At 38.6% G+C, this 27,941-nt stretch overlaps 1 protein-coding gene across 11 annotated transcripts in view; it reads right to left on the bottom strand.

Annotated features, from left to right (window-relative positions):
- Window positions 1-27,941, bottom strand: part of PDLIM5 (PDZ and LIM domain 5) — a 310,363-nt gene that overhangs the window by 14,309 nt on the left and 268,113 nt on the right. For all 11 annotated transcript variants that reach the window (XM_066280190.1, XM_066280197.1, XM_066280195.1 and 8 more), the window contains one exon: window positions 6,097-6,271. In XM_066280190.1, the coding sequence (XP_066136287.1) occupies window positions 6,097-6,271 (175 nt within the window). The remainder of the gene's footprint in view (window positions 1-6,096; window positions 6,272-27,941) is intronic.

The raw sequence follows: 27,941 nt of genomic DNA on the forward strand, positions 1-27,941 counted from the left end.
TTCACCTGGAAGATATCCCTTTCAGATTTGTGCAACAAGAACAGTTTTGCTTCTTTTGAGTAATAGAATTATTTTTTTATCTCAATGTATAGTATTGATAATTTGCAAAATTAACTCCTTTTTGTTTGGTTGATTGCTTGAAGGCTTTAAGCCAAATTTAGTCTAACTACAGCAAGTATGTATGTCACTGTTGTTGGTCTTGACCAGTCTCAATGACAAATTTCTGTCCAGTGTTGATCTGTACCAGTTCCATTCAAGATTTTCATTCAGATTTTTTTGTATTTTTTTTCCTGTATTTTTCTGAAGCCGGAAACGGGGAGAGACAGTCAGACAGACTCCCGCATGCGCCCGACCGGGATCCACCCGGCACGCCCACCAGGGGGCGACGCTCTGCCCACCAGGGGGCGATGCTCTGCCCCTCCGGGGCCTCGCTCTGTTGCGCCTGGGGCAGAGGCCAAGGAGCCATCCCCAGTGCCCGGGCCATCTTTGCTCCAGTGGAGCCTTAGCTGCAGGAGGACAAGAGACAGAGAGGAAGGAGAGGGGGAGGGGTGGAGAAGCAGATGGGCGCCTCTCCTGTGTGCCCTGGCTGGGAATCGAACCCAGGACTTCTGCACGCCAGGCCGATGCTCTACCACTGAGCCAACCGGCCAGGGCCTTTTCTTGTATTTTATGTAGTATAAAACTTTCTTTTCTTTTTTTAGTCAGAGAGACAGAGAGAGGGAAAGATAGGGACAGACAGACAGGAAGAGAGAGAGATGAGAAGCATCAATTCTTTGTTGCAGCTCCTTAGTTGTTCATTGATTGCTTTCTCATATGTGCCTTGATGAGAGGTAGGGACTCCAGCCCAGCCAGTGACCCTTTACTCAAGCCAGTAACCTTGGGTTCAAGCAAGTGACCAAGGGGTCACATCTATAATCCCATGCTCAAGCCAGCAACCCTGCACTCAAAATGGTGAGCCTGTGCTCAAGCCGGATGAGCCTGCCCTTAAGCCGGCGGCCTTGGGGTTTTGAACCTGGGTCCTCTGCATCCCAGGCGGATGCTCTATCCACTGCACCACTGCCTGGTCAGGCTTAAACTTTTTCTTAAGGCTTTCTGGACTAGAGTCCACTACAAACAGTAGATAAATAATTTTGTCCCTTGAAAAGGTAATTTTAAGATATTTCCTTAATTTCTTTATCAAATGTGAACACTGAAAAATCTTAAGAACAATAAAGAAATTCCCTCTGCACCTTTAAAAAGTGAGTTGAAAATGACCCTTGCTCCTGCCAAACCTCCTTCATAAACAAACATGCTCCGTGCAGATACTGCCCTAACCTAATACTCCCTGGATGGAAAAAGCATCTTCCATAAATGCCCTTGAAGTTATATAGAAATTAAAAAATAAAACTGTCTACTTATAACAAAGTATTTTCTTCTCTGTGTCAGCAGAGACTAATTTAACAAATTCATTAACACAGGATTAATGCTGAAGAAGTTCTTCTGGTTCCAGGTAGGCTTGGGTTTCCATCTGTAAACTGGAATGACAGGCTTTGATAACTGCAAAGGGAATTAAGTATTCAGCTCCCTCTTAGAATACTCTACACCTCATGAGCCTTACTAAAGACTTGTTGACTGACAAGGGAAGGGAGGGGAGAGAGGTAAAGCACTGATTGGCTGAGACAGAAGAGCTGTGGCATGGAATTTTTTTACTGTTTATCTTCTGGGAGACTTATAGTAAAAAGAAAAAAAAATGAAAGAAGAAATAGAGAAGGATGCTAAGAGAAAAGTACAGAGGAAAAGAAAAGCTTACAAATAAGAAAGATTAAAAAAAATCACAAATCTGAAAAGGCACATGCAACAGGAATTTAAATTTGAAATCAAATGTTTACCTCTTGCTTTCCTGTATTATTTAATTCACAAAGCTCTCAGTGATAGATATTAACTCTATAAACAGATGAAGCTAACATTGAACCCTCCAAGGTCCAGTCACTATAGATTAAAGTTTTTATGTGACCAGAACTTAACTTCATCAATAGATGTTAAAAACAAAACAAAACAATAGTTAAAAAATCAAAGATGTTAATCAACAAAATTTAAAAACAATGCCACATAAAAAAGAAAGCAGATGCTCCAAAATAAATATTGAATCTGATATTCTACTTAACTAGATATAATAAATAATAAAAATGAATAAGCTAGTTTATAGTATGTTCAACTTTTAGGAAGGCCCTACCATGAAAAAAGTCTAAGAACAACAATAGAAAAACAGAATGAAATAGAAAAGATAATTGGGAGAAAATGCTCAATACACACACACACACACACACACACACAGTCACAAATATACACAAACAAACATGCAGGAAGAGAAAAGAGGGAAAGACAGTGAAACACACTATCTTTCAAGATCTGCAATACTCAAAATTAGAAATATTAACAACTCTTCTAAAAATTTAGAAACACCATATTTTTGATACCCTTAGTTCTTAATTTCTAGTGGATCATGCCTAAACTTTCCAACTTGGAACATCAAAAAAAATACAGTTCTTCTTTCATGGAGTGCCCTCTTTAATTCACAGCCCTTTAAGATACTGAATTTAAAAGGTTGTAAGGCCAACTATAGCTTTTTATTGAAAAAAGCTATCTTGAAAGACATGGAGAATATAATCCTTAAGAATAAATAAATGCCCATAGGTAAAATGAGCCCAACTATAATAGTGGATAAAAAGAACAAGCTCTAAAAAAAGGTAATATTAATTGATAATTTAAAAACAAGTTTATTGGAGGCAATTATATTGAGGTTATTATAAAATCAGAAAAGCAAGAGAAATGTGATTCTATATAAGACAAGTGGAATATAATTTCAATTTGGCAAGATAAATATCATGCATTCCTCCAAACATTTTTACAAAGTTCATTCATCAACTGAACAAATATTTACTAAATGTACTGAGATATGCCAGGCACTGTTCTGGGAGCAGAGACTATAGAAAGAAATAGTGACAAAAAAAGGCCTGCTTACATGGAACTTACATTCCAGTATGGGGGAGAGAGACAACAAAAAAGATAAATAAAACACATGGCATGTTAGATTTTAAATGTCAAGGATATAAATGAAGGGTGAGGGGAGATCAATCGGAAACCATGATGGGGCTAGCAGCGGCCAGGAATGCCCTGATAACTGAGTCAAGACCTGCAGGAGAAGAAAGTGAGCTATGCAGATATCTAGAGGGAGAGAATTTAGGCAAAGGAAACAGCAATTTTTCACTACAGTATATTTGAAATCTCAATGTCTTCCTCATAAATCTTGGTCTGTGACTTTGGTTGTTTCCTTAAACTTTGGGACTAACACATTGATCCAAGAAACCTTTTATTTTCAAGTGAAATCTTAACCAGAAGGAAAAATAAAACCTATTAATAAAGGAGTACTCAGAGACTGGAATGAATGGTGAGACAAGCAAATTACTCCGCTGGCCTCTCCTTGGGGTAACCGAGATGGTTTTCCTTATTAGAAAAAGATGAACATTACTGAGCAAGAAACAATTCAGTAACATTAAAATTCTCTTCCTCGCTGTAATTAACAATGGGTTGACTGAAAGTGATTGTTCTGGAGCCGTAATGCAGGCAAACACAGCACAATAATATTGTGGCTATTTTTTTTTTTAAGTATTCCATATCTAAGAAGAAATTCAAGCACCATAAATCCCTTACTTCTTTCACAAAGATGCTAAGAAGCTAAATATGAACGGTCCATTTAACTCCACATAATGCAAGTGGTCAACAGATTTTAAAGTCACTACATAGTAGTGTCTACACTACATAGTAATAGTCAGGAAATAAGCTAGAGTCTTCATAAGCCCATTTTACCAGGGAAACTAAAATGTGCTTTTAGCTACATTAGTCTGATTTTCTGTTTCCCTATTATACCAGCATGCCAATAGTCAATCTATTCATGACTGTCAGAGTGGAAGAGATGGTACTCCTATCACAAATGGACTGCAGATGTTCCATAGCAAACTTAATCAAAGTTTTAGCAGAATTCCCTAAAATCTAACACCCTATTTAGCCATCTGTAAAATAACTAAGTAATCAAAGTAATGCCTGAAATAATACAATTTAGGCAAAATATCCATAATCTTGTCAAGATTCAAGTCAACCAAAAATTTTAAATATTAGATTCAAATAAAATGATTTATGGAGTTTTAAGCTAAATATGTTCTATTAGAGATAACCTGTTCAGTACTGTCAGTGATTTGAGTTTCTCAGGTTTTCTAAAATCAACTAACTTTGCTGAAAATAAAATAAAGCACAAAACTTGTCTTAGTTTGGCTCTACTTTAAAAAAGTTTTCAAAAACTTAAGATATTTAGATAATATAAAATAAACAATATAAATTGTATACACACAATATAAAGTACACTGTAGTCAACAAACAATATAAATCTAAGATCTTAAACTTCCTCGAGCTTGCCCAGTTGTAATCTTCTGTATTGAAAGTATCAAGCCTGTAACTGCAGCTTGTTTTTAAAACAGGTGTACCAGAGCATGTTACTTGATCTAAAGCCTCCTTGCTTTGGTAAGTGATACTGGCACTGAGGCCAAGAACTAGAATTATGCTTTGACCAGGTCTCTGAACTGACCCCAATCTATTCAAGCTGCTTTAGCATTTGAGCACCAAGCAAAGTGCGATGTTGATTACTGTTACAAGATCTTGACATGAACTAATCCCTGTTCCTGTTAATTTTCCTACAGATGAAGCTTTAATGTTTAACTGATAACAAGTGCTGGCATAATCCAGAGCAATATAAAATTTAACAGATGAGGGAACAATAAGTGATGGCTATTCATGTTATTAACATAATGTGTATATATATTTATTTCACATGACAGATTGTGCATTAAAATTATCAATACATCCTAGTCTAGCATTAAAACTGAAAGAAGGTAGGTAAGAGTGGGAAATGTAATTTCTATCCATATTAAGTTTTTCAGATGTGCTAGTAGTGGTGATTATAGGATGTCACAGAATTTGAGAGCCAACAACATGATCAGCAACTTTTAATTGCTTACAACAGCACATGAGTAGCAGTGACTCCTATCTCCATAAACGATGTTTTTACCTACCATATAGAATCCCTAAATACCAGTCTATATAACTGAAGTACCATAACTTATAGAAATAATGTGACAAGTTAGAATTTTTAAATTCCTTAATGTTAAATCTATAAATATAATAACTAAATACAGTTAGTAATTAAAAAGTGTTTAATTTACTAAGGTCTAGTTCAGTAGCTTTTTTTTTTTTTTAAATATTTTTTTCAAATATTTCAAAACAGGATAAATTAGAAACAAGGAGAGAGTTTGAGGAGTCATTTGAACTGATTATTTGTTACTACCAATAATGGAACTCACAAAGAGTCAACAAGGTCCTGCTGGTGGGACCCCTGCCATCAACATTCACACCTATGCTTCATAAGGTTTTAAAGGCCACTCATTAAGAAAAGCTTAGAGACTGAACAAGTGCCAGTATACTCACTTAAGATCTCTGGGCCTCTTTCCTACTTGGAATTTAAGAGACAATAAAGTAAGATTTGGATAAAAATATTACAAAGAAGCAGGTTATAATCTAATCTAAAATTTAAAGCATTTATGTATAGATCTAAAGGTAACTATCTTTCAGTGCTTAGAGCTTTAAAAATCCAATTTTCTTTCCTATAAGACTCAAAGTTCTTTATTTTATGTCAGTAGTTATTTTTCATCTAAATGAAAGGCTTCATTTTAATAATTTGTAAAATAATGAAGTTCAGATAAATTATTTTCAGGGTCCCTTCATGTCTTAAAATTTTATTATTCTCTGAAAAGCCACATGAATCATTATTTTTCCTTTGGAATGAATAGCTGAAAGAAATGGTATTTTTAGTTTTAATTTCAAGGGCCCACCCAGAATTATTTATCATTAAAATAGACTCTTAACAAATATATGTATCTGCCTTAATAATAACATTTACATAGAAAGAGGGCAATAATATTTCCCCTAAGAAAACTATGAATCTTTCAGTCTAAAGAACAACAACAACATTGGTATTAAGTACTTCCAAGAATTTCAAAAACAACCCACCTGATCACCTGGTTGCAGTGGGCACACATGGGCGTTCGCTTCCCTGCAGGAATGTGCTCCGCTCTTTGCACTAATGTGTCCTGGTCAGTTGGCTGGGGCTGCCCCCTGGCTGAGCTAGCCAGAGCCGCTGCACCCGAGGAAGGCACACTGTTTGACACTCTTCCAGTGGAAGGTGCTAGGAATTCAAACACAGAAAACAGGATGAGAATAAGCCACCTAAAAACTGTTTCTAAAAATTAATAACACTATTTTAAAAAAATAATCTATTTCTTTGCTTATTCACTCACTCATATTTAAGGAGAGGTTATATACCAAACGCTGGACCAGGACTATAGAGATAAATAGAAAAGAAAATCAAGATTGTAAGACAAAGAGTTCTGACAGATATATGCATAGCATGTTGTAGGAAATGGAAAAATACTTCTGCTTCCCAGAGGAGATATGGTTAAGGTGAAGACTGATGAGGTATTTCTAGTCATTTAGCCATTTCTACTACCCATTAATTAGATTTAACTTGGAATACTGTATATCATAGGCACATTAAAAACTCAGTGGGTTGAAAACAACAACTCTATATTGTTATCCACATCCTCTTTCTTCCTGTATTCTCTAGAAGACTGTGCAATCAGTCATCCAATCATACAAGGTAGCTACATAAGAATCATTCTGGGACCTTCTTCTCCCTCATCTGTGGTTATAAAGGGTTCTGGTAATTCTGTATCACAATAATTCTTAGTTTTGCCCCCTCCTGTCCACTCCTACGGTCCTGTCCTGGTGTAGGTCCTCCATGTCTTCCACCTGGACTAGCTACCAAGTTATCACATCCACCACAAGTCCATTCTCCCAGCTGCCACCTAAGCCTGAGATCTGCCTGATCGCAGACCCCTTTCTAGGGTTTCCCTGTTCTTCGACTGCTGAGCGTAGTGCAGACTTCTAATCTCTGCATACAGGCCGGTGGTCTCTGCCGTCCACCGCTCCGTCTCTCACCACTCTCTGCCTTTCACTGTAAGCTACAGCAACGTCAAACTGTCTCCCTTCTTGTGAATGGGTCTTCACTGTCATTTCTCTATGCTTCTTCTTCTTTCCCTAGTAACCACTATTATAAGATTCAGTTTCAAAGTCAACTGCTCCAAAAACCTTCCTTGAATTATCTCCCCACTGCCCCATCCACATAATCCTAATTAAATGTTTCTCTTTATGTTCCCATAATTTTCTGTGACTGATTTTATTACAGCTTCTACTACACATATCTGTCTTTTATTCTCCAACTAGAGTAAGCTCCCTGAAGGCAGAAACTACTTCTAATGAATGAATGAATAAGCTGGAATCAATACAGAAGTGAACGAATGCAAAACTGTAAAAGATTGAAACCAGCAAAAGGCCAGCTCCTTACCCATGGGCAATTAAAATGTAATGGAAAAAAACATACATTAAAAAGGTTTAAAAGGAGCAATTTTTAAGAAAAGCACACATAATACAAATCAATAGTGCTCATATGTAAGTATACATGTGTGTATATTGATGGACCAGATCCATATAAAAGGTGTGGTCCAAACTGGGTAAGATTGATTGGGACAACTGAAAAGATAATTCTCCCCCAGCAGAATAAAGCCTGTTAGCAATGGTATGTACTTACTGATCCAGAAGGCAAGCATTTACAAACACTTAGCACATCTCCAACAGTGCTGTGCCTGGCACTTGAGCTGTGAAATGGCACCTTACAGGCCAGGGAACTCTGCTACTGCCGTGTTTCAAGTGAGTCAGCTGGACTAGGAATATGTTTTCATTCTCTTAAACTCACACTGTCTTATAGAAATGGGAGAGGAAATTACTGTAACAGTCACTTGGTGAACTCTCTTCCTTGTTACCTCATTTATGCACACAGCACAACACTCTCCTCTGTGAGTCTTCAATTTCTATATCCAGGCAGGATTTCTCTTGGAGCACCAGATAAGCATTTTCAATGCCAAATCTTGTTCTTGCCTTTATGTTCAGTACACACAAAATATATTTCATCTTCTCGCACACATTACCGACTCTTCCTAAGAAGCTCTGTGGTTTGAATTTTCCACTGACTCAGACATGGCCCTCTGTATCCCTGACACTCAGTCCCTAGATGCTAACAATGGTTTCATTATAGATATTTCCAAGGTCTGTCCCTTCTTTCTAATCTGAACCCATCCTTTACACTTTGAGTCCCGGTTTGAATCCCTCCAGTCTGGACCATTGCAAGTCTCCTGAAGCAGTCTCTCTGCTGCCAGTCTCTTCTTCAACCTTTTCTGCTAGGTTCTCTTCTCAGCTACGTCAGTCTGACCATATATTCTTTTGTATAAAGCTTTTGGTAATTCCCCCTGAGAACTATGTACCATCCTGACATTCTAGTCCCTCGGCAAGCTCACCCCAATCTTCTTTACAATCTTGTCTTTTATGCTCACCTACTTCCCTGCCATCATCATCATGCTCGATTATGTCTATTTAATATATATTTAACTTGTGCTGGCACTATTCTCAAATCCTTACAACTGCCCTTTGATTTAGGCACGATTGGTACCACTGTTTTACTCTGAGGCAAAGAGAGGTTAAGAACCCGGCCCAAGGTCAAACACAAATCCAGGCAGAATCCAGTCAGTCTGTGCTCTTATTCACTATGCTGTGGTCTATTCACTGCCTCTTGAACATGCCATGGCATCCCCTGCTTCTGTGATCCCCAGCCAGTGAAATGGCCCTTTCTCTTCTGCTACTCAGTCTTCCCATTCTGCAAGGCTCATGCAAGTACCATTTTCGTCCCCAGTATATCCTGACCACCCAGCTAGAAGGTTCTTTGGCTCTCCTTAACACAGTGATAGTCAACCTGGTCCCTACCGCCCACTAGTGGGCGTTCCAGCTTTCATGGTGGGCGGTAGCGGAGCAACCAAAGTATAAATACAAAGATAGTTTTAACTACAGTAAGTTGTTTTATAAAGATTTATTCTGCCAAACTTAGCGAAAATCCAACATAAAGTACTTGGTAAGTAATTATTATTATATGCTTTAACTTGCTGTAACTCTGCTTTATAAATTTTATAAAGTAAAGTTACTTCCCTACTTTATAAATCACCATTACTGTGGAACCAGTGAGTGGTTAGAAAATTTTACTACTAATAGAGATACAAAAGTGGGCGGTAGGTATAAAAAGGTTGACTACCCCTGGTTTAACATTTAACACCCCCACCTATGTAATTTGTTATTTAGCAATAGATCCTGTAGTACCTTTTCCTTTTAAGTCAATGAAAAACTTAAAAAAATGAAGACAAACTATATATTTCTGACTATCCACTACCAGAAAACCGCCTTTAAAACAGAAGACAAAAAAATAATATTTAATCAAGTAAGTGAGAAAATGAAAGGTTCTAAATCACTTTCATTTTGTCTTTTTACAGGATACTATAAAGATAGAGATTTTTAAATGTGGATTGGGTTCAGGATTTCAAACAGTGGGAAAGTTACCAATTGAAAAATCTGAAAATCAGACCTCAAAGAGAGTCAAACCCTTTCATCTACCATATGCCTTTATTTTATCACATTATCTATGCATAAGCCCTAAAGTACTGAGTCACTGAGACAGTTTTAACAATAAAAGAGTGTAGTAATTCTTCATCAGTCTTTGTAAATGGGACGTAACGCATCTGGCCCAGGCCTCCAGGAGAAGGTAGAGGGGAACTCACTTATTTCGCATGAGCAGCCATTCTGAGACATGAAACATCTGACCATCTTAAATTCATCGAAAAAGGCTCTCAGCTCACTGCTGTCCTTTTCTCATGAAGAAAAGCCTTGCTTTCTGTCCCTGCTCCATTTTAACCACTTGGATAAGACCAAAGTTCTTACACCTTCATTTTGTTGCTGTGTTGCTAGCACACTGGCCGGCGCACAAAGCTATACAAGCCTGTTAATTACCATGCACTGAACATTTCCAAGATCCAGTTATTTCCCGTCTGAATAAAGTGATGTTTTATTTCTTCAGCTTGAAATTCTCACTACTCTAGCACAGGAATGGGCAACTTTTGAGGCATCAAGTGCCAACCTTCAGCCTCTGCTCGCTTGGCTTATTAGGGAAAGGAAGAGATCAAAAGGTGAGGTCTTGGGAGTGGGAACGGGCCACAAAACAAGTCCTGCTGCCTTTAGAATTCTGCAGAAGACTCAACTACCCTAAAGAGAAAACAGTCTTCCATGGTAGTAGGGATAAAAATACTCCACATTTATTAAGCCTGTCCTAAAAATCACCTACTTCAAGGTGGGGGGAAAAAATCTCTTTAGAGATAGCAGCCTGAAGAGGACAGTCTGCTTATTTATAAGAAAAAGTTTTTTGTTTGTTTTTTCCCCCCTGGCAACCTAACTCAGTTGGTTAGAGAGGCATCCCAAAACACAGAGGTTGCTGGTTTGATCCCTGGTCAGGACACATGCAGGGGCAGATCAATGTTCCTATCCCTCCTTCTCTTTCTCTCTCTCTCTCTCTCTTTCTCTCTCAAAACAAAACAAAACAAAAAAACTATAGTCCTAGTAGAACTATTAAATAGGAATATTTCATAAGCTAGGGCTCTAAGTCACAAAAAAATGTGACTTACTTAACTGAATAATTCATGAGTCACAGTGGGAACGTCAGGAGGTTCTTGACTCAAGTTTTCCTTTTCTAACCTTAATCTTGAGCTACTTCTATTAAATTTTACTTCTTTTGTGGCTAATCGCTACCCCACTAGGGTCATGTTTTAGAAATAACTTTCTTTTATATCCAATACATTTTACACCACAAAACTCATCTAGAAACTTAGAGCCACTAGCTATTTTCCAAACCAACAGTGTTGGTGAGATATCTTCTATTAACTCTAGAGTGATTATTTATGTGTCTTCTCAGGTTTTCAATAACATATATTCATAATTATTCTATGCTTTTGTTTTTCAGCACTATGATAGTCAAACCTAAAATGACAAAGATTATCATTAAATAAGTAAACATAAATTAGTGCAAACACCTAGCAGTATAATAGAATACTTTCTTAGTATATAATATGTAAAGTTGTCAAAAGAATCAGTGAAATATACCCATAACATGTTGAGGTGTTAGCTTTTAAAAAATTTTAGTCATAAAAAAAAATCTTAGCCATAGCAAGATATCTGACAATTCTATAGGGCAATATTTTTAAAAACAAACAGATCTCTGGCTTACTAAACATGAAATTTAATATACTACAAAGAAATAAAAAAGTCATCTCTTTTGGGTTGCAGACTATTAACTGACGATAAAGTATTTTAAAAAATTGAACCACATAATAGTCATTAATTAGGAGAACAACTTCCTGTTATTGGGTAAATCTTTGTGACATTGGAAAGATAAAAGTGAAAATTCTTTACTTTAAAAAGATCTTAACTGCATTTTTTTCACCACGCAGATAATTTAGGTTTGCATTATTCAGCAAATGAGCACAAGCTTCTAAACAATCTATCCTGAGACTTATTTTTCTTTTCTAATCACTGTAAGACCCTAACCAAATTATTACCAAGTTTATCCAATTAATTTCTGCACTGTAGGCTATATAAGTACATTATTGGGGGAATATTATAAAACACTATGTTTTAATAAGGAATTATAAATTATCTAATTATTCACTATGTATTTCAAAAATAATTGAGCTCATTAAAAGGAACTTGTTTATATAAGTAAGGAGTTTACAGAGGAAAAAACAGATTAAGAGCAACAGATCTTCTGGTAGTGCAATGTGTGAATTTTCTGAAAACAGATGTTTTCTAACTATTAAGAATAAGGTAGGGCATGACCAGGTGGTGGCGCAGTGGATAGAGTGTCAGCCTAGGATTCAGGTTCGAAACCCAGAGGTCAGCGACTTGACCACGGACTCATTTGGCTTGAACATGGGCTCATCAGACTTGAGTGCAGGGTCACCGGCTTGAGCATGGGATCATAGACATGACCCTATGGTTCCTGGCTTGAGCCCAAAGGTCACTGGCTTGAGCCTAAGGTCTCTGGCTTAAGCAAGAGGTCATTGGCTTGGCTGGAGTCCCCACCCACCCCTATCAGGGCACATACAAGAAAGCAATCAATAAACAACTAAGGAGCTGCAACAAAAAATTGATACTTCTTATCTCTCTCCCTTCCTGTCTGCTCCACCCTTGCTAAAAAAAAAAAGAGCAAAAAACAAAAAACATATCTACCAACAACTGAATCTAAAAAGATAGACAAACAAGCAGAACAGAAACAGACTCATAGCTACAGAGAACATTCTAACGTTTGACAGATGGGAAGGGGGTGAGAGGATGAGTGAAAAGGGTGAAGGGATTAAGAAGTCCAAATTAGGCCCTGGACAGTTGGCGCAGAGCTAGAGCACCCACCCACGTGTGGATGTCCTTGTTCGATTCCCATCAGGGCACACGAGGAAAGCAAGCATCTGCTTCTCCCCACTCCCCCCACACACATAGCCATGGCTCAACTGGCAGGAGCAAGTTGGCCCAAGGCCTGGAGGATGGCTCCATGGCCTCCAACAGTAAAAATAGCTCAGTTGCCAAGAAACAGAGCAACATTCCAGATGAGCAGAGCCTTGCCTGATAAGGGGCTTGTGGGGTGGAATCCACGGGGGAACATGTCTCTCTGCCTCCCCTGCTCTCACTTAATTAAAAAAAAAAAGAAAGAAAAGCAAATTAGTTGTTATAGAATCGTCATGGGGAGGTAAAGTACAGCATAGGGGATGTATTCAATAATATTCTAATAAGTAAGTATGGTGTCAGGTGAGCTTTATTGAGATGACCCCTTAGTACAGCGGTTCTCAACCTGTGGGTCGTGACCCCGGCGGGGGTCGAACAACCAAAACACAGAGGTCGCCTAAAGCCATCGGAAATACATATTTAAAATATGTATGTTATTTAATGTCTAATCACTGTGGTGTATACCTGAAACTAATACAGTAATGCATGTCAACTGTAATTGAAAATAAAAAATGATATAAATAAATAAATGGCTGCAAAGTTCTTGAAATAAAACAGGAACATCAGGCTAGATTTTTCATGTTTTGCGAACATATCAGAGGATTTATATAAACTGCTTCAGAAAGGGAAATATAATTATAGATCAAGTAGTTTGGTTTTTTTTGGGGAGAGAGAGAGAGAATGAGAGAGACAGGGATGGACAGACAGGGACAGAGATGAGGAGCATCATCTCACAGTTGTGGCACCTCCAGTTGTTCATTGATTGCTTTCTCATATGTGCCTTGACTGGGGGGCTACAGCTGAGCCAGACGCCTTGGGCTCCAACCAGTGACCTCGGACTTCAAGCCAGCAACCATGATCGTGTCTATGATCACATGCTGAAACCCACGAATCTGCGCTCACTTTGGTGACCTTGGGGCTCTGAACCTGGGTTCTCAGCACCCCAGGCCAATGCTCTATCCACTGTGCCACTGCCTGGTCAAGCAAATCTAATACTTTTACTGAGGACAAATAAGCTCTAAGCATTAGAATGTCGTATCCATTTTGTTGTATAACTCTGTCAGTATAAATATTTCAACTGTTACATTTGAACTATGATACAGCAACAGGAAAAATGGCAGTAAATTTATGAAAAACAGTACTATATATATTTTTAAATCCTATTTAATATTCCATTCTTATTAAGTCATAAATAAAGCTGTCAAGAGTAAAGAGGGCCTGACCAGGTGGTGGCATAGTGGATAGAGCATCAGACTGGAATGTGGAGGACCCAGGTTCGAGACCCTGAAGTCGCCAGGTTGAGCGCGGGCTCATCTGGTTTGAGCAAAGCTCACCAGCTTGAGCCCAAGGTCGCTGGCTCGAGCAAGGGGTCACTCGGTCTGCTGTAGCCCCCTGGTCAAGGCACATATGAGAAAGCAATCAATGAACAACTAAGGAACTGCAACAAAGTATTGATGTTTCTCATCTCTCTCCCTTCCTGTCTGTCTGACCCTATCTGTCCCTCTCTCTGTCTCTGCCACACACACACACACAAAGGAGTAAAGAGGGACAGCCTGACCAGGTGGTGGCGCCATGGACAGTGTTGGACTGGAAAGCAGAGAACCAGCTTCGAAACCTGAGGTCACTGGCTTGAGTGGGGGCTCACCAGCTTGAGCAAGGGATCATAGACATGACCCTGTGGTCACTGGCTTGAGCCCAAAGGTTGCTGGTTTGAAGCACAAGGTTGCTGGCTTGAGCCCAAGGTGGCTGGCTTGAGCAAGGGGTCACTTGCTCTACTGTAGCCCCCGGGGCAAGGCACATATGAGAAAGCAATCAATGAACAACTAAGGAAATGAAGGAGCCTCAACAAAGAATTGACGCTGCTCATCTCTCTCCCTTCCTGTCTGTTCCTATCTGTCCCTCTCTCTGTCACAAAAAAAAAAAAAAGTAAAGAGGGACAAATATAAGGTGATGGAAAATGATTTGACTTCGAGTGATGGGTATACAACATAGTCAACAGTTCAAATGCTATAGAAATCCTTACCTGAAACCTATGTACTCTTATTGCTCAATGTTACTGTTAAATTTAATTTTCTAAATAAAATTTTGAAAAAATTAAATTGAATTAAAAATCTAAAAACAAAGAAACGCTAACGGTCCCTCCCCCAAAATACAAATATTTACAGACCCGACAACACAGCGATCATATATGAGGTTTTATGGTGTGAAAAACAACCAGCTCAACTGCAAGGGGCATTCCTGTTATAAACTGAAGTGAATGCTGTACTTGTAGAAATAACTGGGCGACATTAAAGTGACGTTCTGGCACACTCGGGGAAATAAAGTATTGTAATGCAAGATCTCAGAGATATGTTCACAAAGGCACGGTAGAAATTTCACACATACTCACCTGGGCAGCAGTGACGGCAACACACTTGCATACGACTGCATTCAGCAAGTCTTTCTTCTCCGTCCCACCCTCAAACATCTCAAACAGATGGTGGCCAAGGGAAGCATAGAATCTGTGCATTTTGTCTGTCAAGCTCCTTATGTTGAAAGTATAAACAACAGTCTACTCTCCATAATCCAGGCATGAAATCATATCCAGTACAAATAGAAAAGGTTTAAAGTTAAGCCAAGATCTAGGATCAGAGGAAAGTACATTCTGCAGAGGTTTCTGTAAATTTTATTAAATGGAATCAAGGATTTTTTTCATTCAATGACTGAACAGATTAAACTATTATCATTTCTCTAAGCAGTGGAGAATGCTGGTATGTATGCCATAAAGAATTGGAACAGGTGAGCCCAAGACTAAGTATCAAGTATTTCCGCAACTTTAGGAGGTTAGTTTCATCCATTAGCAACCAGCCTTTCAACTCTAAAAACGCAGATTAAATTGGATCCAGATATCTTAATTAAAATGAGTGTGGGGACTTGGATAAGGTTCAGTTCTCTTCTTTTTAAATTTGTAGCATTAAATGTCAGCAACATACAGAACACACAGACTTGCCTTTTTCTCCCTCCTTACTGATCTGACTATAAGAAAACTTCCATTTGGTCAGTTTCAAGTAAAAGAAACCCAGTCTGTACCTTGCAAATAAAGACATGAGATCATAAACTATCTGGTTTATCACTGTTCATTTAAAATCAACAAATTATTTATTTATCACTTATATGTTGTATTTTCTAAATAATTCCAACACTGCTGTTCCAATTTCAAAATTTGTAACAGAAAAACAAGTCCATACTCTAACTGGGGGAGGTCAATGTGCTTCATGTGAGAAAGAGCAGGAGGAGGAGAAGAGTATGAAGAAAAAAGGGAAAAAAACAGTAAAAACTCAGAAAAATATTTTAAATATCAATAACAAATCTGAGGCATGATACAAATTCTTACAGACTCCCTAATATTAAGAAGTTATTTAACGTATAAAATTTGTAGAATTTTGCTTATATTTGGATGAGAAAAATGTAAGGACATGCATTAAAATTATACTCACATTATATCTGGAGTTCTGACATATCTTATTTCCAAAGTAATATGAAACTCAAATGGGCTTGACTTGTACCATTTCTCCACCAATTTTTTTATCTCTTATGTAAGTAAGAACACAGTCTAATCGCAGAAATAAAGGAGGTCAGTACCTCAGGCTTGAACTGTCCATTTAGAAATATAATTATTTGTATTTTAGCAAAAAAATGAAGCAGAAAAAGAAAAAATATTAAAGAAGATTTGCCCATGTCAAGCAATATCAATAACTTTAAAATTTAAAACCTGGATGGCCCTGGCTGGTTGGCTCAGTGGTAGAGCGTCAGTCTGGCGTGCAGGAGTCCTGGGTTCGAATCCCGGCCAGGGCACACAGGAGAAGTGCCCACCTGCTTCTCCACCCCTCGCCCTCTCCTTCCTCTCTGTCTCTCTTCCCCTCCCACAGCCAAGGCTCTATTGGAGCAAAGTTGGCCCGAGCGCTGAGGATGGCTCCATGGCCTCTGCCTCAGGCACTAGAGTGGCTCTGGTTGCAACAGAGCAACGCCCCAGATGGGCAGAGCATCTCCCCCCGGTGGGCATGCCGGGTGGATCCCAGTCGGGCGCATGCGGGAGTCTGTCTGACTGCCTCCCCGTTTCCAACTTCAGAAAAATACCAAAAAAACCTCCCAAAAACAAAAACAAAAAAAACCCTGGAATACTTTTTACATTTCTATTATCACTTCTAATTGTTTAAGGTGTCTCTCCCAATTCAAATCAATAAGGTTCCTCTCAAAAAAAGAAATTCTGTTATCATTATCCAAAGTTATGTTTGAATTTCACATTTTTTTCTTTTTGAGAGAGACAGAGAGAGGGACAGATAGGGACAGACAGGAAGGGAGAGAGAAGAGAAGCATCCATTCTTCATTGAAGCACCTTAGTTGTTCATTGATTACTTTCTCATATGTGCCTTGATGGGCAGGAAGAGCAGAATGAGTGACCCCTTGCTCAAGCCAGCGACCTTGGGCTCAAGCCAACAACCCTTTGGGCTCAAGCAAGAGACCATAGGGTCATGTCTATGATCCCACGCTCAAGCTGATGAGCCCACACTCAAGTCAGCAACCTCAGGGCTTCAAACCTGGGTCCTCTGCATCCTAGTCCAACACTCTATCCACTGTGCCACTGCCTGGTCAGGCAAATTTCACACCTTTTAAAACAGAGAACACGGCCCTGGCCGGTTGGCTCAGTGGTAGAGTGTCGGCCTGGCGTGTAGGAGTCCCAGGTTCGATTCCCAGCCAGGGCACACAGGAGAAGCACCCATCTGCTTCTCCACCCCTCCCCCCCTCTCTTTCCTCTCTATCTCTCTCTTCCCCTCCCGCAGCCGAGGCTCCATTGGAGCAAAGTTTGCCCTGGTGCTGGGGATGGCTCTTTGGTCTCTGCCTCAGGCGCTAGAATGGCTCTGATTGAGGCAGAGTGATGCCCAGATGGGCATAGCATCGTCCCCTGGTGGGCATGCCGGGTGGATCCGGGAGTCGGGCGCATGCGGGAGTCTGACTGCCTCCCCATTTCCAACTTAAGAAAAATACAAAAAAATACAAAAAAACCCCACAACAACAACAGAGAACACTGCTGAGCTATTTTATGCAAAGGAAGCGATATACATAACATCAAGAATAAAGTTAAGATACTTTTGGGCTCCTTGTTCTGCTAATTTCTAGCTGTGTGAACTTAGAAATGCCATCATTCTGGGTCTTAGTTTCCTCAACTGTAAAATAGCAATAATAACTACCTCCAAGAGTAAGAGTACTAAATGACATATCATATGTAAGGGGATTACTTATGGATCCTTGAATGTGTACGATATGCTTCAGAAATGTCAATTATTATTACACTATTACCTAGTTTAAAAAAATAGTGTGCATTCATTCAACAAGTGCTTAGAGAATACATACAAAGTTTTAGATCTAGGAACTCTTCTGTTATGAATGATATACCCAAGAGTAAGATTCCTGCCCCAGCAGAGTTTACCTTCTTACAGGTGATGTTCATAAGCAAAGAGGCAACAAAGCACCTTACCATTCCTTAGTGCTGTCAAAGGTGCCCACAACCCCTGATGAAGTTTGCTCCTACTGTACAGAATTATCAAGTATAATTTTTCTTATTCTTATTATGATTTAAATCTAGGGGTGGCATTTTTTTTTCTGTAAAGGGCCAGAGAATAAAGTTTTAGATTTTGTGGCCTTTTGTTTTATGTTGAAATGACTCAGCTCTTCTGCTGTAGCACGAAGTAGACGGTGACCGCATACAAATAAATAAGCATGGCTGTGTTTCAATAAAACTTTATTTACAGGCCCTGGCCGGTTGGCTCAGTGGTAGAGCGTTGGCCTGGCGTGCAGGAGTCCCGGGTTCAATTCCTGGCCAGGGCACATAGGAGAGGCGCCCATCTGCTTCTCCACCCCTCCCCCTCTCCTTCTTCTCTGTCTCTCTCTTCCCCTCCCGCAGCCGAGGCTCCATTGGAGCAAAAGATGGCCCGGGCGCTGGGGATGGCTCCTTGGCCTCTGCCCCAGGCACTAGAGTGGCTCTGGACGTGACAGAGCGATGCCCGGGATGAGCAGAGCATCGCCCCCTAGTGGGCGTGCCGGGTGGATCCCAGTTGGGCGCATGTCGGAGTCTGTCTGACTGCCTCCCGTTTCCAGCTTCAGAAAAATACAAAATAACCCCACAAAAACAAAAACAAAAAAAACAAAAAAATCTTTATTTACAAAAGCAGGTGGTAACCCAGATGTGACCAAAGGCCAGTTTGCAAACCTCTGGTTTAAACCGTAGCACCGATTAATATAAAGAATTCATTCTTTTTAAAGCATATATGAATAAATCCAGGTATCTTTCCTTATAAAAGATTTAATATTTTAATCTCTGTTTGAAAGGAAAATGGAGAGAAAGAAGAACTTTTACAACTGTGCACTTGTGTCGGCACTAGAAAGCTTCCAACATGGAAATAAATTCCCATACAACATTTAGAAGAAAGTAGGCAGTCAATGGTTGTTGCTTTTTGTCTCCTGAGAGTCATGCTTCTAAACAAAAATCTACCTGTTACACAGAGAAACAGAGCATATACTTACATGCTTCACACCAGGGTTTTGACAATGGGCAGCTCTAGTCGGCCTTTATGGCCAGTGGACTGTTTAGCTTAATAATGCCAAAAAGCAGGGGAGCAGGTGGCAATAAAACATTATTAGAAGAGATGAAACGTGCAACTGGTAGCAGTTTACTTATTCATATAAAAATTTTAAAATGGAACCAATAAATCTATCCATCTTAGCTAAGCAAATCTAGTTATCTCGATTTATTACTGTAACATAAAGCCTACAATGAAATTTGGGATGGTTGGAGAAACAGTCATTTCCTTTCTCACCCCTATCTCTTTTAGATTTCAAATAAAAGATAGGATTTATATCCACTTATAACTGAAATGCACATCATTCAGTTTTTGATCTAATCAGATCTCACAAATATATCTGAGTCTTCCTTGGGGAAAAAAAGATATATTGGATCTCTCCAAAGCTCTGTCCATAATGAATAAATAAGCTTTTCTTTATTGCTAAAACGTAGCACGCACCAGAGGCAAGGTACGATAAAGGGTCATGTTAACTAGAATCACAGCTAAATTTTTAAAATGAAGTTTAGATGCAAAGAATATGTTACTGGAAACACCTTAATAGTTGATAGTCACTAGTTTATCCTTCCTATGCAAGGCCAAAATCCTTTCTACACTATCCCTAAGAGATTTGGTCCTTCTTAAATATATATATTGATTGATGTTATCTTGTGATACAGAAAAATGCACTACATAATCAAAATAACTTCAACATCACTTGGACAATTCCTTCAACTTCTCTTAGACTCTGTTAGCTCCTTGGTAAAATGATGTCCATTAAAAATTTTTATGATAGTATCTTATTGGACACTGAATAAAATGATACTTTTTATATAGTGAAAGAATTATAAAAATAATTATTGCTATCTACCATTTTACTGATAAATGAGGTTGGTTGCTCCCTTCAAGACTACCCATCATATTCCTGAGTTCCAAATGCCCAAATAAAAATGCTCTGTACTCTCCAAGGCAGGATGCAACAGGGGGAAAAAAAGCTAAAATTAACTACTCATTTTGAAAAGTAATGCTGTGTCTTTAGCTGTTTTTTATTTTACCAAAAGGAATTCACTGTGTCCCTAAAAAATTTGCAGATGATCCCAATTCCTGTTTGCAGATTACTTGTACTGCGCTTCTTCAAAACATAATTTATATTTTAAAAATGAATCATCAATTTTTACAAATCTCATGGTCAATTATGAGCTCTTGCTTTTACTACATATAATGAAACCATTTCCTGAAGAAAAAAGCAATTCACTAATAAAAAGTTTATATATATATTTATGAGACATAATGCCTAAGTAGAATACAAGGACATCAATATTTATTTAATATGGAGTATGAGAGGTTACGAATGTCTATTACTGTCCTGGCCGATAGCTCGGTTGGTTAAGCATCATCCTTAAGCACAGAGATTGCTGGTTTGACCCCTGGTCAGGGCACATACAGGAACAGAGTGATGTTCCTATCTCTCTCTCTCCTTTCCTCTCTCTGTTAAATCAATAAAAATATAAATAAATAAAAGATTACTATGAAATTATAAAATGCTACCAGTGTACTGAGTATGTCACCATAATATCAACTAAATGTCCTTACTTTCCTCGGTGGAATGTTTGCCTCCATGGGTGCATTTAACAACCAAAGTAAAAAGAAATAAAATGTTTTAAAAAAAGAAGAAATCTATGAATTTCTTGACAACGTCACAGGACATAAGAATAAACAGGGAGTTGTGTGTACACAGGATTACAGAAAACATGAAGATAGCTTTATTTAAATGCGCTATAAGCACAGCTAATGAAAACAGCAAAAAATAAAAAAAGGTTTTCAGCACAGCTAGATAACACTAGCTACTGTGAAAGGAAACATAAGAAAGCTTTCTTATTTTCAGTGGCTCTATGAAATAAAGTCACACTTCTCTAAAGAAAACTGAGGAATGGAATGGAGACAGAGGAGGGATCAAAGGGACCAGAGGAAAAGAGGACAGAGGAAAAGGGGATGATAGGATGGGATAATCCTGAAGGGAAGGGGGGAGGGCATTGTAGGGAGGGGGGCAAGGGAGATGTTGAGGGGAATACGGGGGGAGGGGGGAGGCATTCGGGGTGACCCTAGAATCTATGTAAACACAATTAATTAAATAATAAAAAAAGAAAACTGTGATTACAGTATTACCAATATTGCATAGCTCAATGATTTTCTAAGACATCATGTTATTTACTAAACACTTATAATGATAATACATTTATCATAAGAAATGCTCTCAAAATCAACATATTTTGAAAGTAGAAAAAAAATATGTAATTAATGAAAAATAACTTAAAAGCCTATCTATGGACTTAAAACTTTCTGCAGTACATAACAGTAACAACATGAATACTTACTTAATTTTTGACCAACAGAGTTATATAGAATTTTTCTTCTTTTGTCTTGGAAGAATCCCCTTTTTATCTCATAATGTTTATTTCCATGACAACATATAGTACAAGTGCTTCATGCAAAGCAACCAGTGCAATGATGATCACACCAAAGTTACCAGTCTCGTATTTGCAGGTATAACGAATTAAAAATCATGATTTAGAAAACCCAAATTTAGGGGAAATAAATGCACTCTCCTGAGAAAATACTATAAAAACAGCCTAGTTATATTATAAAACTACACTGTAACTTATTTCTTAAGGGCAAGATGCAATCCACCCGGATTAATATTTTATAACTACACACATTACAAAAAAGAAACTAAAGATACATTCAACCAGTTCTCTCTGCCATAATGGGATTTACTCAAAACGAAGTAGTGTCTGTAAACATCTGTAAACAGAATACATTCCCTGCCAACGTCTTAACATAGGGTAAATAATACTTAGGTTCCCTGGAAGAGCAATGGTTAGAATCTGTATCCCAATCAGGTTCAAGTGGAAATACTTTGCATTCTCTCCACTGCCGTGGTCACTGTCTAGGGCAGGGGTCGGGAACCTGTTTGGCTGAGAGCCATGAACGCCACATATGTTAAAATGTAATTCCATGAGAGCCATACAACGACCCATGTACATTACGCATTATCCAATAAAAATTTGATGTTGTCCCGGAGGACAGCTGTGATTGGCTCCCGCCACCTGCAACCATGAACATGAACGGTAGGAAATGGATTGTAATACAGGACAATGTTTTATATTTTTAATGTTATTATTTTTTTTATTAAAGATTTGTCTGCGAGCCAGATGCAGCCATCAAAAGAGCCACATCTGGCTCACGAGCCATAGGTTCCCAACCCCTGATCTAGGGCAATACTCATCATCCTGTCCATATTGGATTACCTCAACCTCTTCAAGAGTCTCCATGACTCCAATCTTAATCTTTTACATTAAGATCATAATGATCTTTTAAACACATTAATACTATAATGACCTTTTAACAATGCAAATCTAATTGCTGTACTTTCCAGTTCACAAGTCTTTTAGTAATTTCCTTTCCATATCAGTCCACACTGCTCACTCTCAAAGCCCTCTCTGTCCAGGCCCATAGTGGCTGGTCCCCTATTCCTTCTGGCCACTGTACAGTACAGAACAGACTGAACCAGCCCTTTCTCACAAGCCAAGAGCTCTGGGAGCTTCTGCACATGTCGTTCCCTCTCCAATTTGGCCTCTTCTTAAAAATATCCAAAGGATATTGACTATCCATAATTTTTATTTCACGCACAACCATTAACACTTTATTCCTGCATAAAATATGACTCCGTCATAAACAAATACATATTCTGCATCAAGATAGTATCACTGGAACTTTACTGGTCATTTGGACTGATCCAGACCTCCACATCTTCCACCTGGGCCTTGTAACTGATTGAATCACTACACCCTTTGGGTGGATTTCTGTTATTTACTGGTGCTTTGCACCCAAGTTAATTTTCCGCAGTGACAAAATGGGTGAACATCCCTAATATTTCGTCTGCTCTCTACTGCTTGGTTCCTTCTGTCATAAATTCCCACATTTTTGAGGGGGGGAAACACTACCATAGGACTTCAGGTCTATTACTTTATTTTTATTTTTTTTTGGCAGAGACAGAGAGAGGGACAGATCAGGACAGATAGACAGAAAGGAAGAGAGATGAGAAGCATCAATTCTTCATTGGGACATCTTAGTTGTTCATTGATTTCTTTCTCATATGTGCCTTGACAGGGGTGGGAGGTGTGCTACAGCAGAGCAAGTGACCCCTTGCTCAAGCCAGAGACCTTGGGCTCAAGCCAGTGACCATGGGGTCATGTCTATGATCTCACGCTCAAGCCAGCCTCATGCTCAACCTGGTGAGCCCGCACTCAAGCCGGTGACCTTGGGGTTTCGAAACCTGGGTCATCCGAGTCCCAGAGTCCCAGTCTGACGCTCTATCCACTGCGTCACCACCTGGTCAGGAAGGTCTATATTACTTTTTTTTTTTTACAAAGACAGAGAGAGGGATAGATAGGGACAGACAGATAGGAACGGAGAGATGAGAAGCATCACTCATTAGTTTTTCGTTGCGCATTGCAACACCTTAATTGTTCATTGATTGCTTTCTCATACATGCCTTGACCGCGGGCCTTCAGCAGACTGAGTAACTCCTTGCTGGAGCCAGCGACCTTGGGCTCAACCTGGTGAGCTTTTGCTCAAACCAGATGAGCCCGCACTCAAGCTGGCGACCTCGGGGTCTCGAACCTGGGTCCTCTGCACCCCAGTCCGTCGCTCTATTCACACTGCACCACCGCCCAGTCAGGCTATATTACTTTTTTTTAACTGCTGAAAATTAATACAGTTCTAGTTATAGTAGTGCTTATGTTCACAACCTTTAAGTCTTCTAGGAGTTAATGCTTCCCGGTGAACAAAGTTCCCTTCTCTGGCAAAGTGTGGAATTTTTAATGGTCACTTTTTTTTTCCCTCGCAGCGAGGGGCAGGCGGCAGGGCACAGGCGCGCCAGGCCCCTTAACGGTCACTTTTGTTTAACGCCTTGTGGCAATTTCAGGTCTGGTATGAGGAAAGAACAACGACTTGTGAATCCCTCAAATAACATGAAGATGTCCAGACTAAGACAAACTGACCTGTCCACCTGCTCAGGTATCCCCTCACTGACATTTACTCAGGGTCTATAAACTGAGCCAGGTGTTGTTTAGGCGCTATGAAACAAAGACTAGGAAGACTACGTACCTGTCCTTAAGGGGGTCTAAAACAGCAGTAAGACACATATGGAAACAAAATGATCACGATGAATGCAGTAATAAGGCCATCATCGAAATTTTTTAGGAACATAGAGAAAGGATAGGCAACTATTTATAGGACTCAAGAAAGGTTCACAAAGAAGATGAGATCTGGTCTTAAAGAGCGAATAGAAATTGTTCAGTGGTAGAAGGGTGTAAAAGCATTTTAAATAAAAGGAGCTATTCGTACTAAGCACAGAGATGTGCGCTCAAGGCGGTATGAGCTGATGCACTTTGGCATAACTAGACTATAGAGAACATGAGGAACAATATTGCAAAATGAGGCTGAAGAAGGTTGGCACAGGGTTGTAAAGGGACCGTATGCCCTGTTAAGAAGTCAAACATTTAATGTGTGGGCAGCAGAGAGCCTGCAACATTTTCAAGCAGGAAACTCATGTGAGAATTGTTCTGTTAGATGATAACAGCATAAGTTATTAATGCTATCCCTAAAAAATAAATGAAGGAATGAAAACTGCATCTTCTTTGAGTATCCTCTATGTATCAAGTGCTTCATTACATCATTACAGCTACACAAGAATGCTCTAAGTGACTTTTTCGACCCTTATTTTAACAGATAAACAAATTGAAGGCTCAAAATTCTCCATGTGGAGAACATCTCTGGCCTCTGAAATTCAGCTCCATCGGACAGGCATTCCTGTTCTTCAGGACCACCAGCAGCTAGCAAACCGGGTTTAGGGAACAACAGGCCTGAGCTAGTAAAGCATTTCTTATGTTCTAATGAATCTGCATCCTCATTTGTATACAATTAAACAAAAGTGAAAAAACTGATACACTTCAACATATAATGGCTCTTTATGATTCTAATGCTGAATTTGTGAAAAATATCTTACTATATTTGGTAAGATAGTAATATTTTATACATATACTTGCATCAAATGATCTAATCTGATAGCCATAACCTAAACAGAATTTAGGAAAAATATTACATAGTAAATTAGGTCACCTACATAAACAGAGACACATATTTTTAAACTTACACAACTACATTTACAAAGGTTTTGAAAATATCTACCTAACCGCTTATTAATTATATATAATAGATTTCAAACATTAGAAAATTTGTCAGACATACAAATATAGTGAATTAAAATAAAAGTTTAAAAAAATACATATCCCCTACTTTTACAAATGACAAGAAAAATCTCACATATTTTTCTAGATGAAGTCAAAGTTTCTGAAGGGACTATTACATCTGAATTGTGGAAATCTAATCAAAGATACAGTTGAATAGGAAGTAGTTTTGCTAGTTTACATAAAATTCAAACTGGGATTCTTACTTCATTTGTATCTTAATGCTTTCATGTAGACTATGAACTTCTGTACATTTTGTATCCTAAAATAATATTTAGCTTTTTGTCAGTCACTGGCAAGTTTGTGTGGTGGTATATGCTAAGCGACAGGCTGAGAAGAGGACGATGATCCAATCTAAACTAGAATGCTGTTCCATACACCTAGCGCCTGTATCAACAGGTATAGCACTCCCGTGTTCTTGAAAGCCCTCTGGGTAACACAGGCTCTCTAACACCACACGTGAAACGACTGAAGTTTCAGTGGAGGTAACAGAAACCCATAACAGGCTCAGAATATACTTGTAGGTCTTACAATTTCAATTAGCCCTCTGAATGCAGTCTTATTTTTTAAACTATTATTTTATAACAACGCTAGTTATTACCCAACAGACAAAAGTATAACTAAAATACTATATGTATTTAAATAAATGACTTTCAAACCTTTTAACTATAAAATACAGTATAAAATATACTTTACCTGCTGACCGAAAATGTTTGTATGTGTATATGCATACACACTTACTTATATACACATATATTAACTAAAACAATTTTCTTAACATGATACCTATCCTTACTATATTGAAATATCCTTACGTTTTCTATTCTACTTCATTTTAAAATGAAAATACTGTCTATGGTCCATTAAACTGATTTCAGGATCAACTAAATGGGCCACAGACTGCAATTTTAGTAATTTTAATCCCACCCTTCCCGCTCAAATGTAGGAATTATTTAAAAAAAAACATCACTGGTAACAGTCACTCTTTGGTGATGGGGGAGAAGGGGGAAAAATTTCTTTTTCCTTTTTTCACCTACACTAATGCACAGCTGTGAATTATCAAGAGGAAGACACCTGGAGGTCTGTGTCAGAAGAGTAATGCCAGCGGCCCCGACGCGCCCGCAGTCGGCTCTGGCCAGCAGCTCGCCTGTCCGGGTCCGGCGCCCCCTGCCTGGCACTGCAGTTCCACTGGTGAATTATGGAGAACATAGGAACCCATAATGAGGCACTAGCACCTTCTAAATCAAAAGAACTTTCCGTTTGCATTAGGTAGCTCTTGAAACTGTTTATAAGACTAAGAACAGATCCTGATGTGTTTTTGTTTTGTTTCAGAATGTGGTATACTGTTAGGAAGAGTAGAATAAAAGAATTTGAGGAGCTGGGAATTTTTTATCTATTTCAAAATTTTTACAAAATAGTGTAAAATAGTAAATTTTACATACAATAACTCATTAAATGTCAGTTTGTAGCACCTAGAGCAAGACAAACAGCAGGTGTTCTGCAAATACATTCTGATCTGAGCTGAGTAAGCATCATGATGTAATTCAACAATGACTTCACAATGGCAAAACTTTTTTTTTTAACATTAATGCTTTATAATGCTATGTAAAGTATAATGTTTTATGCTGTTATAGTTTTGCTCAAATTAAATTCACTTACATGTTCTGTAAAAAGTATATATTAAATACTGACCATGTAAATGATGATTGTAATTGTGTTACTTGCCTGCCTTGATTATTCAGTGAAGAAAGGATTCTGTCGCCCCCTTGTGGTAATTTTGTGATAGTGTATTCTCCAGGAGTTCCACAGCAAGTGAAATCTTTCCTTTTCACTTGAATAGGAGTGAAGTGCTATTTTGACCATAGTTTCTGAATTTCCAAAAGCAGTACATATATTTTTATGCCCTCCTTCAGTTCTTTTAGTTTCTACATCAAAAATTTAGACTTTTGCTTGCTCTTTCAGGAAACAGTCTCTTGTTCCCTTCCAAGTATCATACCAAAGAAATCTTTGAGTTTTCTGTATTTTAATGCACATACAAAATATTTACAGCAAATCTCCATTGTCATAGATAAGCTTTAAGTAAGTGGAAATAATAAAAAAAAAGTATAAGCTGAGCTGTCTGCATTTTCCCCCAAGAATAGGTCGTGGTAAGTTAATTGTCCAGAAATTTCAGAGGCTAATGATCTTAGTATAAATATTTTAAGTTATCAAAAGTAATAAAATCGTCTTTTCTTTAAAACAGCCTAAAATTATATATAAATGGTAGCAGCAAGAGATGAGCTAGAGAAGTTAGCTGAGCCAGAGAACAGTCACCTGGGCAAACCAGAGTCTTAGATCACTGCTGCAGTACGGAGGACAGACTGTCAGCCACAAGTTGTTTGCAATTACAAGGGCCTGAACCAAAGTAATGGAGAAAAGAAATTTGAGAAATACTAAGAAGCGGTGCTGGTGGTGAGAGGTGTTATCTGGA

Source organism: Saccopteryx bilineata, chromosome 5, assembly GCF_036850765.1.
Source record: "Saccopteryx bilineata isolate mSacBil1 chromosome 5, mSacBil1_pri_phased_curated, whole genome shotgun sequence".
Taxonomy (NCBI): domain Eukaryota; kingdom Metazoa; phylum Chordata; class Mammalia; order Chiroptera; family Emballonuridae; genus Saccopteryx; species Saccopteryx bilineata.